Below are 17,750 nucleotides of genomic sequence, written 5' to 3'. Positions count from 1 at the left end.
CCTGCCTCAGCCTCCTGAGTGGCTGGGATACAGGCATGTGCTACCATGCCTGTCTAATTTTGTATTTTTAGTAGAGATGTGGTTTATCCATGTTGGTCAGGCTGGTTTCAAACTCCTGACTTCAGGTGATCCATCTGCCTCAGCCTCCCAAAGTGCTGGGATTACAGGCGTGAGCCACCTTGCCCAGCCCTCTTTTATTTTATTTTTATTGAGATGGAGTCTCGCTCTGTAGGCCAGGCTGGATTGCAGTGGCATGATGTCAGCTCACTGCAACCTCCGCCTCCCTGGTTCAAGTGATTCTCCTGCCTCAGCCTCCTGAGTAGCTGGGATTACAGGTGCCTACCACCCCACCTGGCTAATTTTTGTGTTTTTAGTAGAGATAGGGTTTCACCATCTTGGCCAGGCTGGTCTGTAACTACTGACCTCATGTGATCCATCTGCATTGGCCTCCCAAAGTGCTGGGATTACAGGCATAAACCACTGCGCCTGGCCATATTTTCTTAACACATCTCACTATACCCTTCATTTATCCCCATTGCTTCTGCCTCTTTAATACTTTATTTTTATTTTATTATTATTTTTTATTTTTTGAGACAGACTCTTGCTCTGTCACCCAGGCTGGAGTGCAGTGGTGCAACTTCGGCTCACTGCAACCTCCACCTCCTGGCTTCAAACGATTCTCCTGCCTCAGCCTCCCAAGTAGCTGATACTACAGGCACACGCCACCATGCCCAACTAATTTTCTGTATTTTTAGTAGAGATGGGATTTCACCATGTTAGCCAGGATGGTTTCAATCTCTTGACCTCATGATCCACCTGCCTGGGCCTCCCAAAAATTAGCTGGGTGTGGGTGTCACATGTCTGCAATCCCAGCTACTTGGGAGGTTGAGACAGGAGAATTGCTTGAACCCAGGGAACAGAGGTTGCAGTGAATCAAGATGGTGCCACTGCACTTCAGCGTGGGTGCCACAGTGAACCAAGATGTTGCCACAGCACTCCAAAGTGCTGGGATTACAGGCAAGAGCCACTGCACCTAGCTTTTTTTTTTTTTTTTGAAATGGAGTTTTGGTCTCCTTGTCCAGGCTGGAGTACAATGGCGCAATCTCAGCTCACTGCAGCCTCCGCCTTCCAGGTTCAAGCAGTTCTGCCTCAGCCTCCTGAGTAGCTGGGATGACAGGCAGGCGCCACCATGCCCAGCTAATTTTTGTATTTTTAGTAAAGACAGGGCTTTCCATGATAGTCAAGCTGGTCTCAAACTTCCAACCTCAGGTGATCTGCCTGCCTTGGCCTCCCAAAGTGCTGGGATTACAACCGTGAGCCCCCCCACTTTTTTTTTTTTTAGAGGGATTCTTACTCTGTCACCCAGGCTGGAGTGCAGTGGTACCATCTTGGTTCACTGCAACCTCTGCTCCCTGGGTTCAAGCAATTCTCCTGTCTCAACCTCCCAAGTAGCTGGGATTACAGACATGTGACACCCACACCCAGCTAATTTTTGCCTGTGTGACCCACTGCATTTGGCCTGGACTCATTTTTCTAATTAGGAAGACATTCTATTACTCCAAAAATATTAAAAAATCATTGATAAAAAATTCATACTTGGCCAGGTGCAGTGGCTCACACCTGTAATCCCAGCACTTTGGTAAGGGTGAGGTGGGTGGATCACCTGAGGTGAGGAGTTCAAGACCAGACTGGCCAACATGGTGAAACCCTGTCTCTATTTCAAACAAAAACAAAAACCAGCTGGGTGTGGTGGTGGCGCCTGTAATCCCAGCTACTAGGGAGGCTGAGGCAGGAGAACCGCTTGAACTAGGGAGGTGGAGGTTGCAGTAAGCTGAGATCTTGCCACTGCATTGCAGCCTGGGCGACAAGAGCAAAACTCTGTCTCAAAAAAAAAAAAAAAAAATTCATACTCATTATAGAGCTCAAACAGCACCAAAGTATATAAAGTACAAAATAAAAGGCTGGGCACGGTGGCTCATGCCTGTAATCCCAGCACTTTGGGAGGTGAAGGCGGGCGGATGACGAGGTCAAGAGATAGAGACTATCGTGGCCAACATGGTGAGACCCCCATCTCCACTAAAAATACAAAAATTAGCTTGGTGTGGTGGTGCATGCCTGTAGTACCAGCTACTTGGGAGGCTGAGGCAGGAGAATCAATTGAACCCGGGAGGCAGAGGTTGTAAAGGGAGCCGAGACTGCACCACTGTAGTCCAGCATGGGTGACAGAGTGAGACTTTGTCTCACAAACAACAACAGCACACACAAACGAAAGTTAGGACGGGCACAATAGCTTATGCCTGTAATCCCAACACTTTGGGTGGCAGAGACAGGTGGATCACCTGAGGTTAGGAGTTTGAGACCATCCTGGTCAACATGGTGAAACCCTGTCTCTACAAAAAAATACAAAAATTAGCTGGGGCCAGGCGCAGTGGCTCACACCTATAATCCCAGTACTTTGGGAAGCCAAGGTGGGCTGATCACCTGAGGTCAGGAATTCAATCCTGGTCAACATGGTGAAACCCTGTCTCTACAGAAAATGCAAAAAGTAGCCAGGCGTTGGTGGTGAGCGCCTGCAATCCCAGCTACTTGGTAGCTTGAGGCACGAGAATCGCCTGAACCCTGGAGGTGGAGGTTGCAGTGAGCCGAGATTGTGCCACTGCACTCTAGCCTGGCAACAGAGCGAGCCTCAGTGGAAAAAAAAATGTACAAAATAAAAATATCCCATTCCTTATTTCTTCTTCTTCTTCTTATTTCTTTAAAGACGGGGTTTCACCATGTTGGTCAGGCTGGTCAACTCTTGACCTCAGGAGATCCGCTCACCTTGGCCTCCAAAGTGCTTGGATTACAGGCGTAAGCCACTATGCCCACCGAAAATCTCCCATTTCTAACCCCTTCTCAGTGCAGTCTCTCTCCCAAAAGTGTAATAAGTATACCTGGCATTTATTGTTTACTGTTTGCCAGCAAGTATTCTAAGTACTCTTTTACATGTATTTTTTTTCATTATTTTTGTCATGCATTTTTATAGCATTTAACGTGCAATTATTCATTTTGTCTATAAAGTGACCCTGTGAACTTATCCTGATTTACAGTTGATGAATCTTAGGCATAGAGAGATTAAATAACCTACCCGAGATCAACCAGTTGGAAAGTGATCGAGACAAGTATTAACTTTCATTTTTTTGAGATGGAGTTTCGCTCTTGTCCCCCAGGCTGGGGTACAATGGTGTGATCTTGGCTCACTGCAAACTCTGCTTCCCGTGTTCAAGTGATTCTCCTGTTTCAGCCCCCCAAGTAGCTGGGATTACAGGTATGCACCACCATACCAGGCTAATTTTTGTATTTTCAGTAGAGATTGGGGTTTCACCATGTCAGCCAGGCAGGTCTCAAACTCCTGACATCAAGTGAGCCTACTGCATTGGCTTCCCAAAGTTCTAGGATTACAGGTGTGAGCCATGGAGCCTGGCCTAATTTATTATTATTATTATTTTCTTCTTCTTTTTTTCTTTTTTAAAGATGGGGTTTCACCATGTTGGTCAGGCTGGTCTTGAACTCCCGATCTCAGGTGATCCACCTGCCTCGGCCTCCAAAGTGCTTGGATTACAGGCGTGAGCCACCAGGGCCAGCCCATTTTTTGAGACGTGGTTTCTCTATGTTGCCAAGGCTGAATTGGCATTCCTGGGCTCAAATGATCCTTCCACCTTAGCCTCCCAAGTAACTGGGACCATAGGCTCGTGCCACCATGCATGCTTTGTAACTTACACCTTATAAGAACCCAAAAAGACAGATACTATCATTATCCTCATTTTACTAATTAGAAACTTTCACTGGTTGGGTTCTCTGGGACAAGAGTGAGTTTAAAGCACAGGATGTTTATTCACTAAATATAGACATTGATTAATCTCAATACGGACTAACTTCAGTCTGTAGATCATTAGAAAACCCCTTGCAGAAAACTCAACAGATTTTACTCAAATAGCATACTTTATGTATGTATGCATTTATTTATTTATTTATGAATGACAGTCTCGCTGTGTTGCCAGGTGCCAGGCTGGAGTGCAGTGGCGCGATCTTAGCTCACTGCAACCTCCGCCTCCCAGGTTTAAGCAGTTCTCCTGCCTCAGCCTCCCAAACATACCTTTATTAATTTCACTCAAGGGCCACTGACTATGTTATGGCTTTCTTTTTAGCAATTCTGTGTATTAACACATTTAAAGAGGGTCCTCTAGAAGGGCACCAGGCTTCAGGGTGTCTAGACATAGGGAAGCTGGGTTGGTGATTTGAGGTCACCTTGGCCATAGGCTCAGTTCCAAGGATATGTTTGGGGTGAAAAGTCTAGGGGCTAAATTGTAGGAAAACTTTTCTAGGGTAAGGAGATAGCTGTAGTTTATATTGTTTTGTTTTTTTGAGACAGGGTCTTGCTCTGTTGCCCAGGCTGGAGTACACTGGTGTGATCTGGGCTCGTTACAACCTCTGCCTCCCAGGTTCAGTGATTCTCATGCCTCAGCCTCCACAGCAGCTGGGATTACAGATGCCCCCCACAACCCACAGCTAATTTTTGTATTTTTGGAGAGGTGGAATTTCACCACGTTGGTCAGGATGGTCTTGAACTCCTGACCTCAAGTGATCCACCCACTTTGGCATTCCAAACTGCTGGGATTACAGGTGTGAGCCACTGCGCCCAGCCTAGGTTATTTTCTTTATCTTAATCCTGAACACCTTTTCAAGCTAAGTGGCAGCACACTGGGCACTAATGTATTTAATTCCACAGCTGGGAGTGGTGGCGGGCGCCTGTAATCTCAGCTACCCCGGAGGCTGAGCCAGGAGAATCATTTCAACCTGGGAGGCGGAGGTCACAGTGAGCCGAGACCAGGCCATTGCACTCCAGCCTGGGCAACAGCGAAAGTCTGTCTCAAAACAAACAAACAAACAAACAAACAAAAAAACACACAAATCAGGCTGGGCATGGTGGCACGGTGGCCTGTAATCCCAGCAATTTGGGAGGCCGAGGCGGGAGGATCCTTTGAGCCCAGGAGTTCGAGACCAGCCTGAGCAACACAGAGAGACCCCTGTCTCTATTAAAAAACAAGAACACTTCCACTTCAGGCCTTAAATGTTAAAAAAAAAAAAAAAGAAGAAGAAGAAGAAGAAGAAGAAGAAGAAGACCTGTAATCCGAGCACTTTGGGAGGCCAAGGCTGGTGGATCATGAGGTCAAGAGATCGAGACCATCCTGGCCAACATGGTTAAACCTCGTCTCTACTAAAAATACAAAAAAATTAGCTGGGTGTGGTGGCACGCGCCTGTAGTCCCAGCTACTCGGGAGGCTGAGGCAGAAGAATTCCTTGAACCCGGGAGGTGGAGGTTGCAGTGAGCCGAGGTCGCACCACTGCACTCCAGCCTGGTGCCTGGTGACAGAGTGAGACTCTGTCTCAAAAAAAAAAAAAAAAAAAAAAAAAAATATATATATATATATATATAGAAGAGAAAAAAAAACAAGAACCCACACAAATCAAATCACGTGGTTCTTAAAGTCTTCCAATACAGGGCCGGGCTCGGTGGCTCACACCTGTAATCCCAGCACTTTGGGAGGCCGAGGCGGGTGGATCACGAGGTCAAGAGATGGAGACCATCCTGGTCAACATGGTGAAACCCCATCTCTACTAAAAATACAAAAGAATTAGCTGGGCACGGTGGCGCGGGCCTGTAATCCCAGCTACTCAGGAGGCTGAGGCAGGAGAATTGACTGAACCCAGGAGGCGGAGGTTGCGGTGAGCCGAGATCGCGCCATTGCACTCCAGCCTGGGTAACAAGGGCGAAACTCCGTCTCAATCAATCAATCAATCAATAAAGTCTTCCAATACTCAATTTCAAACTCCGTAATTCAGCTTACTTATTAGGTTCTGAATGATGCGGTCGCCGAGTCCCTCTTCACCCTCGTTCTCGACTATCCCCACCCACAATCTCTGCTCTGGCCATAACTAACTTCAGTTCTCCGAACCCAACTTCATCACCATCGCTGGGCCATTTGCCTATGCGTTCTCTGCGTGCAACACTACTGTCCTTGTGGGTAACTCAGATGCATTCTCCGGCTCCCAGCTCAGCTGTCACTCTTACAGTACCCGATCAGCATGCTACAGCCACAACCGGTGCCCACCGCGTGTTCCAGGCGACTCATGTCTTCCAGGCGGTCGACCCCTGAAGTCGCCCCCTACGCGCCATCAGCGTTGGACAGTTGAAAGGCAGCAGACACGAGAGCCCCCTCAGAGAGGACCTTCATTCTTGCGGCTCCAATCTCCGATAGATAGACACCACCGAACTTCGGTTCCGTAGTAGAGACACAGTCAAGGACTCCGGAGCCGTCGCGGGGAAAGCCACCAACATTCTCTGCCGGGAACCCGGGAGGGTGCAAGGTCCCGCCTCTCACGTTGCGTCGGGGGCGGGGAAGGGCGGGGCACCAGGGGCCGGCGAACGGCGTGCGACGAGAAGGGGGCGGGGCCAGGGGGCGGAGCGGAGCGCGCATGCGCGGTCGCCTTTGTGTCGGTCGAGCGGCGGCGGTGGCGGCGGCGGCAGCAGTGGCGGTCCCACTAGCAGGCGGGCAAGAGGGGAGTCCGGGCGGCGTCCGGCGTGGGAGCCGGGGGACCACCATGGTAAAGAAGCGGAAAGGCCGTGTCGTGATCGACTCGGACACAGAGGACAGCGGCAGCGACGAGAACCTGGATCAGGTGAGGGCAGGCCGCTGAGGCGCGGGCCGGCGAAGCCAGAGGGCTGAGTCCGGGCCGCGGGAGACGGGAGCCGGCCGGGCCTGGAGCCTTCCCACCCGAACGCCCGGCTCACCCTGTGCCCTGTGCGTCGCTGCAGCCCCTTTCGTCTCTTCCCGGGGCGTGCGGGGCCTTGGAGACTGGCCTGGGCCTGGAGACGGAGTCCGGAGGACTTGGCGCCTTGGGCGGGGAGGCGGGGCGGCTGGGCGGCGGGGCAGGGACCGGGCTGTTGGGCCTCGGGCTCCGGGGTAGCCAAAGGGGCCGTGATCTGCCGGAGCCAGATCGGGGCGGCGGGCTGCAGTCCAGGAGATCCGGGCTGGGAGAGATAGGAAGTATCGCCCGCCAACCTGGGCGGCTGGGAGGTTTTGCAGGAGATGGAAGGGTGCGCATGGGTCAGTGAGGGGCGAGGGCCAAGAAGATGCGGACTCTGGAAGATGAAGTTTTTCGGACAAGGGATGTAGACAGAGAGAAAGGACACTCCTGTAAATGTTCCTAGGATTCTCTGCCGTGTTTGGCAAGGAAGACTTAGCTGTGGGCACGAGTTTATTTGGCGACCAGGGTCGTTTGTGTTTGAGAAGGGCCCCTGTTGGGGTGTCAGACCCAAGAAAACACTCTTGGGTGGAGGAAGGAGGGCAGATACTGGAAGTAACAGAGAACTATGTAGGGCGAAATGGAGGGACTGTGCACAGGGCCTCCTCTTGGCCCTTTCATGCAGCTTCCCAGAATTCTTTCTTACTTGAAGACTGTGTAAGGAAGCACTGAAAGTAACTTTTGGCCTCAGTGTCTTGGGGTTGAACTATTTATATACTCTAGAAAATATTATAGGGAGGAAGCTGCTCTTTGTAGCAGTGAGCTATTGATACCAGGAGATACAAAGATGGTCTGCTTATGTTTAATGAGCAAATGATGTAAGGAAAGAATATGCAGCAGATAGTAGCTTTTGAGTAAAAAGAGTTCTGAACTTGGATGCTGAAAATTTGAATTCTATTCTGGGCTTATGCTCTTTCCCAGCTATATAACTTTGGTCTTAAATGTAAAATGAAGATGTAACATCAGCCTTGTGTATCTAATTGGTTTATTGTAAGGATCAAGTGTTTGTAAGAATTGATGGCAGTGCAAGCATTTACTAATTATAAAGTTTTTCTATAATTAGCTACCTGGTGGTCTTTTGTATGAGGCCAGAGGTCTCAGTTTAAAAGTATTAGGGGCCAGGCGAGGTTACTGAAACGCCTGAGATGACAGCACTTTGAGAGGCCCAGACGGATGGATCACCTGAGGTCAGGAGCTGGAGACCAGCTTGACCAACATGGAGAAACCCTGTCTCTACTAAAACTACAAAATTAGGCTGGGTGTGGTGGCTCACACCTGTAATCCCAGCACTTTGGGAGGCCGAAGTAGGTGGATCACCTGAGGTCAGGAATTTGAGACCAGCCTGACCAATATGGTGAAACCCCGTTTCTACTAAAATTACAGAAATTAGCTGGACATGGTCGTGTGCACCTGTACAGTCCCAGCTACTCAGGAGGCTGAGGCAGGAGAGTTGTTTGAACCCAGGAGGCGGAGGTTGCAGTGAGCTGAGATCACACCACTGCACTCCAGCCTGGGCAACAGAGCGAGACTCTGTCTCAAAATAAATAAATAAAATAAAATAAAACAATAAAAATAAAAATACAAAATTAGCCTGGCGTGGTGGCCTATGCCTGTAATCCCAGCTGCTTGGAAGGCCAAGGTGGAGAATCCCTTGAACCTGGGAGGCTGAGGCTGCAGTGAGCTGAGATTGCGCTATTGCACTCCAGCCTGGGCAACAAGAGTGAAACTACATCTCAAAAAAAAAAATAAAGGAAGTATTAGGACATAAAAGAGGAGGACTTTTAAGAAGAAAAGGACTGGAGAGGTACTATAGAATGACGACTGCTTTGACAATAGTAGTAGGGAGGTGGGGAAGTAATGGGGCCTGTGTAGTACTATCTAAGGAATAGAAACTTTGTTTTGGGATAGGAATTGAAAGGGCGAGTTGAAAATGTTCATATTGAAAGGCTCCCGAAATTTAGAAAAATATCAAAAGTATAATTTTGACTGTAAGAATTTCATTGGTAGATAATTTTAGACTGGCAGTTAGAAGGAGTAGAGTCTATTTTATTTTATTTTATTTTATATGGAGTCACGCTCTGTCGTCCAGGCTGGTCCAGGCTGGAGTGCAGTGGCACAGTCTTGGCTCACTGTAACCTCTACCTCCTGGGTTCAAGTGATTCTCCTACCTCAGCCTCCTGAGTAGCTGGGATTACAGGCACGCGCCACCATGCCCGGCTACTTTTTGTGTTCTTAGTAGAAACAGGGTTTCACCATGTTGGCCAGGCTGGTCTCAAACACCTGACCTCGTGATCCACCCGCCTTGGCCTCCCAAAGTGCTGGATTACAGGTGTGAGCCACTGCACCTGTGCGAATCAAATTTTTTCTATCTTCTGATCTACAAATGTGAATGTTTCAGATAATAACATTGGCTACCATTTATATAGTGCCTAGGGTAGGCACTTTAAATTATTTACATTGTCAGGTTTTCAAATTATGGTAAATTTGGAATTATTTCCCCTACCTTACATAAAGAAAACAGAGGTTGAAAAAGTTAAATAATTTACACAACTAATAAGTGGTAGCATTGGGATTCGAGCCCAAATTTGCATGACTACAAAGCCTGTTTCTACTCTACCAACTTAATCTGTTAGTTTTAAATTTTTTCATGTTGCAAAATGATAATAATGTTTCACAGTCATTTTTCATGGTGCTAGAATTCGTGTTTATAAAGTACACTGAATAGAGGAAATTAGTATATCAGTTAAAAGGATTATTTGGGGAGCTTTCTTGGTAAAGTACTCTCAGGACATCTGTTCAAATGATGAATGAACTAAGCTGCAAATTAGTATCCTTAGTGGTTCTCCACAGAATTCTGATGAATAAAATAAGTTGATTGCTTCCTTTTGTGGTAGAGATATTTTACCTGATTCACAAAAAGCTTTTTCAAAGTGGGAACTGGAGAGAATTGCCACTTTATTTTTAATTTTTTTTGAGACGGAGTCTTGTTCTATGGCCTAGGCTGGAGTTAGTGGCATGATCTCAGCTCACTGCAACCTATGCCTCCTGGGTTCAAGCAATTCTCCTGCTTCATCCTTCTGAGTAGCTGGGACTGTAGGTGCCTGCTGCCACACCTGGCTAATTTTTGTATTTTTAGTAGAGATGGGTTTTTTTTTTTTTTGAGACGGAGTTTCGCTCTTGTTATCCAGGCTGGAGTGCAATGGTGCGATCTCGGCTCACCGCAGCCTCCCCCTCCTGGGTTCAGGCAATTCTCCTACCTCAGCCTCCTGAGTAGCTGGGATTACAGGCACGCACCACCATGCCCAGCTAATTTTTTGTATTTTTAGTAGAGACGGGGTTTTACCATGGTGACCAGGATGGTCTTGATCTCTTGACCTCATGATCCACCCGCCTCAGCCTCCCAAAGTGCTGGGATTCCAGGCTTGAGCCACCGCGCCCTGCCGAGATGGGGTTTTACCCTGTTGATCAGGCTGGTCTTGAACTCCAGACCTCAAGTGATCTGTCTGCCTTGGTCTCCCAAAGTGCTGGAATTACAGGTGTGAGCCACCATGCCTGGTTGGAATTGCAACATTTAATCCAATTCTAAATATCTTTTTGTAAAAAGCAATTAACGTAAAATGTGTAAGTAATACCTAATAAATTTTAACAGCAATTTCAACTTCCTTCCCTTCTGCTCGTCTTTGGCATTCTTGTTATCAGATGGGAACCAGATCAAAATTCCCTTTTCCTCCACATCCTAACAGGGGCACCAGTGCCTTCTGTTTGTCTGTTCAGCACTGTGCCAGACTCTCAGAAAAATCAAAGAGGAAGATCTCTGCCCTCTAGACATTTTCGCAAAAGACCTTTAGCAGATGTTCACAGTCAATCCTGCTTGGGGGTCTTTAGGAATCCTAATGTATTCTGGATATTTCTTACCCCAAATACCTTGGGCTGCTCCATCTAATTCTGAGTGTTCACTAAGGGTATAACATTAGACTTGCTGTCTAGCGTATGGTCCTTGTGGAAGGAATAAACCATGACAGATCACCAAGTATCTAGTGTGGAAAGGAACATAGTAAGGAAGCCTTTTGTCCCTGGGTTTTTCAGATGGGAATCTGAGCCGTTATGTCAAAAATTTTACCTCCCATTTATTCCTTACTGAAGGTGAGATAGGTGGGCCTTCTAGGCTGGTTTTTCCTGGTGGTGGGGGTGGACCTGGGTGTCCAAAGCCACCTGGGTAGCTTATTTAAAATGTAGGTTGGGGGTTAGAGGGTGCAGCAGTTCCCATCCCAGACTTACTGAATCAGACTCTCAGGGAATAGAGGTCTGGACTCTGCATTTGTAACAGGTATAGTTCAAGTAATTATGATTTATGTTAGTGATTAAGATCACTGCTTGTATGCAAGTTAATCTTTTCTGTAACACATTATAAGTAATTTGGGAGAGAAATAGTTTTCTCTGCCATAGTTTACAAGTTAAGTATACATGTATAGGGCAGGCATGGTGGCTTGTGCCTTGTAATCTCAGCACTTTGGGAGGCCAAGGTGGGAGGATCGCTTGAGCCCAGGAGTTTGAGATCAGCGTAGGCAACAAAGTGAGACCTTATCTCTATTTTTTTTTCTGAGACTTCGTCTCTAAAAGAATTTAAAAATTAGCTGGGCATGGTGGTGTGACTGTAGTCCCATCTACTTGGGAGGCTGAGGTGGGAGGATTTGTTGAGCCTGAAAGGTTGAAGTTGCAGTTAGCTGGATCCCACCACTTATCTCCAGCTCAGGCAGCAGAATGAGACCCCATCTCAAAAACAAAAACAAAAGAATAAAAAAGGACAAGGAAAAAAGGGCACTTGTATAACTAAAAGAACTCGACAGGGAGGTTTTAAAATGGCAAAGCTATTGCTTTTTATTTATTTATTTATTTTTAATTTAAATAGAGTTTCAGTCCTGTCTCCCAGACTGGAGTGCAGTGGCAGTATCTCTACTGCAACCTGCATCTACCAGGCTCAGTTGATTCTCCTGCCTCAGCCTCCTGAGTAGCTGGGACTTCAAGCATGCACCACTGTGCCCAGCTAATTTTTGTATTTTTAGTAGAGACAGGGTTTCACCATGTTGGCCAGGCTGGCCTTGAACTCCTGAGCTCAAGTGATCTACCCACCTGGGCCTCCCCAAGTGCTAGGATAACAGGCGTGAGCCACCTGGCCAAGGCTGCTAGTTCTTCTGAAGCTGTTTGAATTGTTGGAGTGCTTTTTTTGTTGTTGTTGTTGTTGCCCAGCCTGGAGTACAATGGCATGATCTTGGCTCACTGCAGCCTCAACCTCCTGGCTTCAAGCAATTCTCCTGCCTCAGCCTCCTGTGTAGCTGGGATTACAGGCATGTGCCGCCATGCCTGGATAATTTTTGTATTTTTAGTAGAGACGGGGTTTCTCCATGTTGGTCAGGCTGGTCTCGAATTCCCGACCTCAGGTGGTCCACCCACCTCAGGTGATCCACCCACCTCAGGTGATCCACCCACCTCTGCCTCCCAAAGTGCTGGGATTACAGGTGTGAGCCACTGCCTGGCCTGGAATGCTTTTTATTGGGGCCTGTTTTTCCACCTTCCCCCACCCCTTGTCTTGTTTAAACTTTCTTTTTTTTTGTTTTTCTTTTTTTTGTTTGTTTGTTTGTGGCAGGGTCTCACTTCCAGGCTGGAGTACAGTGGCACAATTACAGTTCACTGCTGTAGCCTTGACCTCTCTAGCTCAGTCATCCTTCCACCTCAGCCTCTCAAGTAGCTGGGACTACAGATGTGCACCACCACACCCAGCTAATTTTTAAAATCAGTTGTGGAGATGGGGGTCCCACTACTTTGCCTAGGCTGGTCTTGAACCCCTGGGCTCAGGTGATTCTCAAGCTTTGGCCTCCCAAAGTGCCGGGATTACAGGTGTGAGCCACCTCGCTTGGCCTTATTTATTTATTTATTTATTTATTTATTTATTTAGAGATGGAATCTTGCTCTGTGGCCCAGGCTGGAATGCAGTGGCGTGATCTCCACTCATTGCAGCCTCCACCTCCTGGGTTTAAGCATTTCTCCTGCCACAGCCTCCTAGGTAGCTAGGATTAAAGGCACCCACCACCACACTTAGCTAATTTTTTTGTATTTTTAGTAGAGATGGGGTTTTGCCATGTTGACCATACTGGTCTTGAACTCCTGGCCTCAGGTGATCCGGCACCTGGCCTTTGAAAGTTTTTAAAACTAAGACCTAGTTTGAGAGTTTGAAAGCTTTTCTTTTAGCATTTGACCTGATAGTGACACTGTTCTTATGTCGACTGCACCCTTTCTTCAACATTTTGAAATCTCAAGATACTTGCTGTTGGTGCCGGTGGGAAAGAATAATTTGAGGCAAACCTCTGGGCTCTATGTCATCATTCTATATGGAATAATATTTATGCCTAAGTCCTATAAAATGAAAAGCATTCAAGATAATAAAAGAACCAGAGTTCTCAATTCAGATCAGTACAATGCAGTATTTATAAAAATTTTACTCTGCCTTTCTAAAAAAAGAAAAATTGAGCTATATATGCACACTGGGATGCTTTATTTTAGAGTTTTCTTATTTAAAATGGAGATTATATTGTCATGTCCTGTTTTTCGCACTTGAAGTAGCAATAATTAAATTTATCTTTGAGAAAGTAGACCCCCTAAGTTTGTTTGTTTGTTTGTTTGTTTGTTTGTTTGTTTTTGAGACAGGGTCTCATTCTGTCGCCCAGGCTGGAGTGCAGTGGTGCAATCTCGACTCACTGCAGACTATGTCTCCTGGATTCAATCAATTCTCTGCCTCACCCTCCCGAGTAGCTGGGATTACAGGCACCCACCATCACGCCTGGCTAATTTTTGTAATTTTTTTTTTTTTGAGACTGGGTTTCACCATCTTGGCCAGGATGGTCTCGAACTCCTGACCGAAGGTGATCTGCCTGCCTCAGTCTCCCAAAGTGCTAGGATTACAGACATGAGACATTGTACCTGGCTGAGTTTTGTATTTTTAGTAGTGACGGGGTTTCACCATCTTGACCAGGCTGGTCTTGAACTGCTGACTTTGTGATCCACCCACCTTGGCCTCCCAAAGTACTGGATTTACAGGCACGACCCACCATCCCTGGCCAACCCCCTAAGTATTTTCTAGGAACTGTTTTCAGATACTGCATGTAAAAATAATATTATTACAAAGTATCCTTCTATAAACCTTCCCCATAAAACTTGAGAAATTTAAAAGTTGTGCTTCTTGTTAATGTAGTGTTTTTCACGTTAATCAGAGGCAAATTTTGAATGTAAGATGAGTTTGTGAGAAGTGTCAGTGTTAATTTGTTAAAATTTTAATTTGTGTCATAATGTTACATCTAGTTTGATATAATTGGCTTGTTAATTTCACTCTTTGCAAAGAGTGAGTCCCATGGGAGCTTTAACAGTGAGGCTTTTAGGAAAAATACAAAACCTATCTTCAGATACAGGTCCTATTGGTGTGTTTATTGCTTTCTTCCTAGGCTGTAAGTTTCCCCAAAATTAGAGATTGTTCATCTTTCTTTTTCTGTCTTTTTTTTTTTGGTGATGGAGTCTCGCTCTGTCACCCAAGCTGGAGTGCAGTGGTGAGGTCTCCACTCACTAAAACATTCACCTTCTGGGTTCAAGCGATTCTCATGTTTCAGCCTCCCAAATACCTGGGACTACAGGTGTACGCCACCATGCCCAGCTAATTTTTTGTATTTTTAGTAGAGACAGGGTTTCGCCACATTGGCCAGGCTGGTTTTGAACTCCTGACCTCAAGTGATCCACCTGCCTTGACCTCCCAAGAGTGCTGGGATTACAGGCAATGAGCCACTGCCTCCGGCTGATTGTTCGTCTTTCAATTAATGTATTAGACAGTGTTAGGCACTAGAGCTATTGGGTGAACAAAATGGAAGCAGTTTTCACCGTCAAGGAGTGTAAAGTGGAGTGAGAGAGAGATGGGATGGGGGGCATTGCAGAGAGACTCATTTCCTTAAAATTGCACTACAGGCCACCAAGCAAGGACAAGAATACTGTGGAAGTGGCTGGGCGCTGTGGCTCACGCCTGTAATCCCAGCACTTTGGGAGGCCAGGCTGGTGGATCACGAGGTCACGAGATCGAGACCATCCTGGTCAACATGGTGAAACCCCATCTCTACTAAAAATACAAAAAATTAGCTAGGCACGGTGGTGCGTGCCTGTAATCCCAGCTACTCAGGAGGCTGAGGTAGGAGAACTGCCTGAACCCAGGAGGCGGAGGTTGTGGTGAGCCGAGATCGCGCCATTGCACTCCAGCCTGGGTAACAAGAGCGAAACTCCGTCTCAAAAAAAAAAGAATACTGTGGAAGTATTACCAGGGACCCTATTCTAGCCTGATGAGAGTGACATTTAAACTGAAACCTGGAATATGTGTTAAGGAAAAGAAGACTGGAAGACTGATGATTAAAAGGAAGAGTGTTGAGTGTTCATGGTTGAGACACCAGCATATATAAAAGAAATGAGGTGGGAAGGATCTAGAACCCTTGTGAAACTGAAAGAAGCACAGAGTGAGTGTAACATAACCAGTTGCACCGTGAAGAGTAAAAAGTACAAATGGAACTGTAGAGGTAGATTTTGTTTTGACCCTTTGAGGATGGAGAAGTCAGTTTAGCAGACTACAACCAGCAGTAAAAATAAAATTGAATTGAATAGAAAACATAGTAAAGATAGTATGTCATACATAGTAAAGATAAGTAATGAAATTTGTGTGTCTCATAGGTACATGTACATGTATACTGGGTTGTGAGGTATAATTTGTCTTACTGTGGGCTGGAGTTAAAAAAGTTTTTTGACCAGGTGCAGTGGCTCATGCCTGTAATCCTAGCACTTTGGGAGGCCAAGGTGGGAGGATCACATGAGGCCAGGCGTTCTGCCAGCCGGGCCAACATTGCAAAACCCTGTCTCTACTGAAAATACAAAAATTAGTCCGGTGTTGGGGCACACACCCGTAGTCCCAGCCACTGGGGAGGCTGAGACATGAGAATCCCTTGAACCTGGGAGGCGGAGGTTGCAGTGAGCCAAGATCCACCGTCGCACAAGCCTGGGTGACAGAGTGAGACTCCGTCAAAAAAAAAGAAAAGAAAAGAAAGAAAAGAAATTTAAAGCCACTGGCAGGGCCTTGTTGGCAATGTTAAGGACTTTGGACTTTATTCTGACGGTAATAGGAAGCCATTGAAGGATTTTAAGTTGAAAGATGTTTTCAGATTTGCCTTACCCAGACTATGTGGAGAGTAATATGGAGGGGAACACTAATTAGGTGTCAGATAAAGGAGTCCAGATGAGAGATGGTGGAGAACATATGTTCCATTAGAATGGAAGCTCCAGGAGGGTAAGTATATGTGTTCACTATACTATCCCTGGCATCTAGAGCAATACCTATATGCAGTATGCACCCTGTCAGTATTTATTGAATGAAGAACTGACTTGGATGGATATGGTCCTTATAGAAATGAGTTAGTGGAATTGGTTGGACTTAATATTCAGTGTGTAGAACTGAAAGGACTTGAAGACTGAGGACTGATTAGATATTGGGATGGGAAGAGGAGTATCAAGGATTGATGCCAGGCTCTGGCATGAGATGGGGAATGCTGGAGGAGCAGGTTTAGAGGTGAAGATCCTGCATTCAGTCTGGGATACTTTGAGTTTGAAGTGACTATGAGATATCCAACTGGAGACATCAAGTTGGTAGTTGAAAATAATGCTTGAGGGCCAGGCACAGTGGCTCACACATGTAATCCCAGCACTTTGGTAGGCTGAGGTGGGAGGATTATTTGAGCTCAGGAGTTCCTAGGCAACATGATGAAAGCTGCTCTCTACCAAAAAAAAAAAAAAATTTTTTTTTTTAGATGGAGTTTCGCTCTTTTGCCTAAGCTGGAGTGCAGTGATACCATCTTGGCTCACTTCAACTTCTGCCCTGGGTTCAAGTGATTTTCATGTACTGGGATTATAATCATATGCCACCATGCCTAGCTAATTCTCTGTTTGTTTTTCTGAGACAGAGTCTCACTCTGTCGTTCAGGCTGGAGTGCAGTGGTGTGATCTCGGTTCACTGCAACCTCTGCCTGCCGGGCACAAGCAGTTCTTCTGCCTCATCCTCCTGAGTAGCTGGGACTATATGCATGCGCCACCACACCCAGATAATTGTTGTATTTTTAGTAGAGACAGGGTTTCACCATATTGACTAGGCTGGTCTCGAACTCCTGATCTCGTGATTCGCCCACCTAAGCCTTCCAAAATGCTGGGATTACAGGCGTGAGCCACCGTGCCCAGACCAAACAATTTTTTAAAAATTAGTTCAGTGTGGTGGCATGTGCCTGTGGTCCCAGCTGTTCATTCAAAATAAAAGCTACATAAGCTGGGTATAGTGGTAGTGCGCCACTACATGTATGCCTGTAGTCCCAGCTACCCAGGAGGCTGAGATAGGAGGATCACCTGAACCTAGGAGGTTGAGGCTGCATTGAGCCATGATCATGACACTGCACCCTAGCCTGGGTGACAGTGAAACCCTGTCACGAATAATAATATTAACAGTAATAAAAATTATACTGATGCTTGCCTGATACAGAGTAGGCACTTAATAAATATTTGTTGAATAAAGAAATGTTACTTGACAGATCCACGATGTCAAGTTTTCTTTTTTTCTTTAATTTTTAGAGCTGGGGTTTTGCTCTGTCAACCAGCCTATATGGTGGAACATTTTCTAACTTGGTTACATTGAGATTACTTGAAGAGATAAGGGACACTGTCACTTTGAGAGTCTTGTTCCAACCCCTCTACTGCAATACTAATTTTTTTTTTTTTTGAAGACAGACTCCTGCTCTGTCACCCAGGCTGTAGTGCAGTGATGTTATCATGCTCACTGCAACCTTAAC

General features: G+C 46.3%; 1 protein-coding gene across 1 annotated transcript in view; it reads left to right on the top strand.

Annotated features, from left to right (window-relative positions):
* Positions 1-6,507: 6,507 nt before the first annotated feature.
* The window catches only part of RTF1 (RTF1 homolog, Paf1/RNA polymerase II complex component), a 70,107-nt gene continuing 58,864 nt past the window's right edge, over positions 6,508-17,750 (top strand). The window contains exon 1 of the mRNA XM_002753521.6: positions 6,508-6,720. Within this exon, the coding sequence (XP_002753567.3) occupies positions 6,517-6,720 (204 nt within the window). The 5' untranslated portion in view covers positions 6,508-6,516. The remainder of the gene's footprint in view (positions 6,721-17,750) is intronic.

This window comes from Callithrix jacchus, chromosome 8, assembly GCF_049354715.1.
Source record: "Callithrix jacchus isolate 240 chromosome 8, calJac240_pri, whole genome shotgun sequence".
Taxonomy (NCBI): domain Eukaryota; kingdom Metazoa; phylum Chordata; class Mammalia; order Primates; family Cebidae; genus Callithrix; species Callithrix jacchus.
The sequence above is the reverse complement of the archived record's forward strand: the minus strand, read 5'-3'. Positions and strand labels throughout refer to the sequence as shown.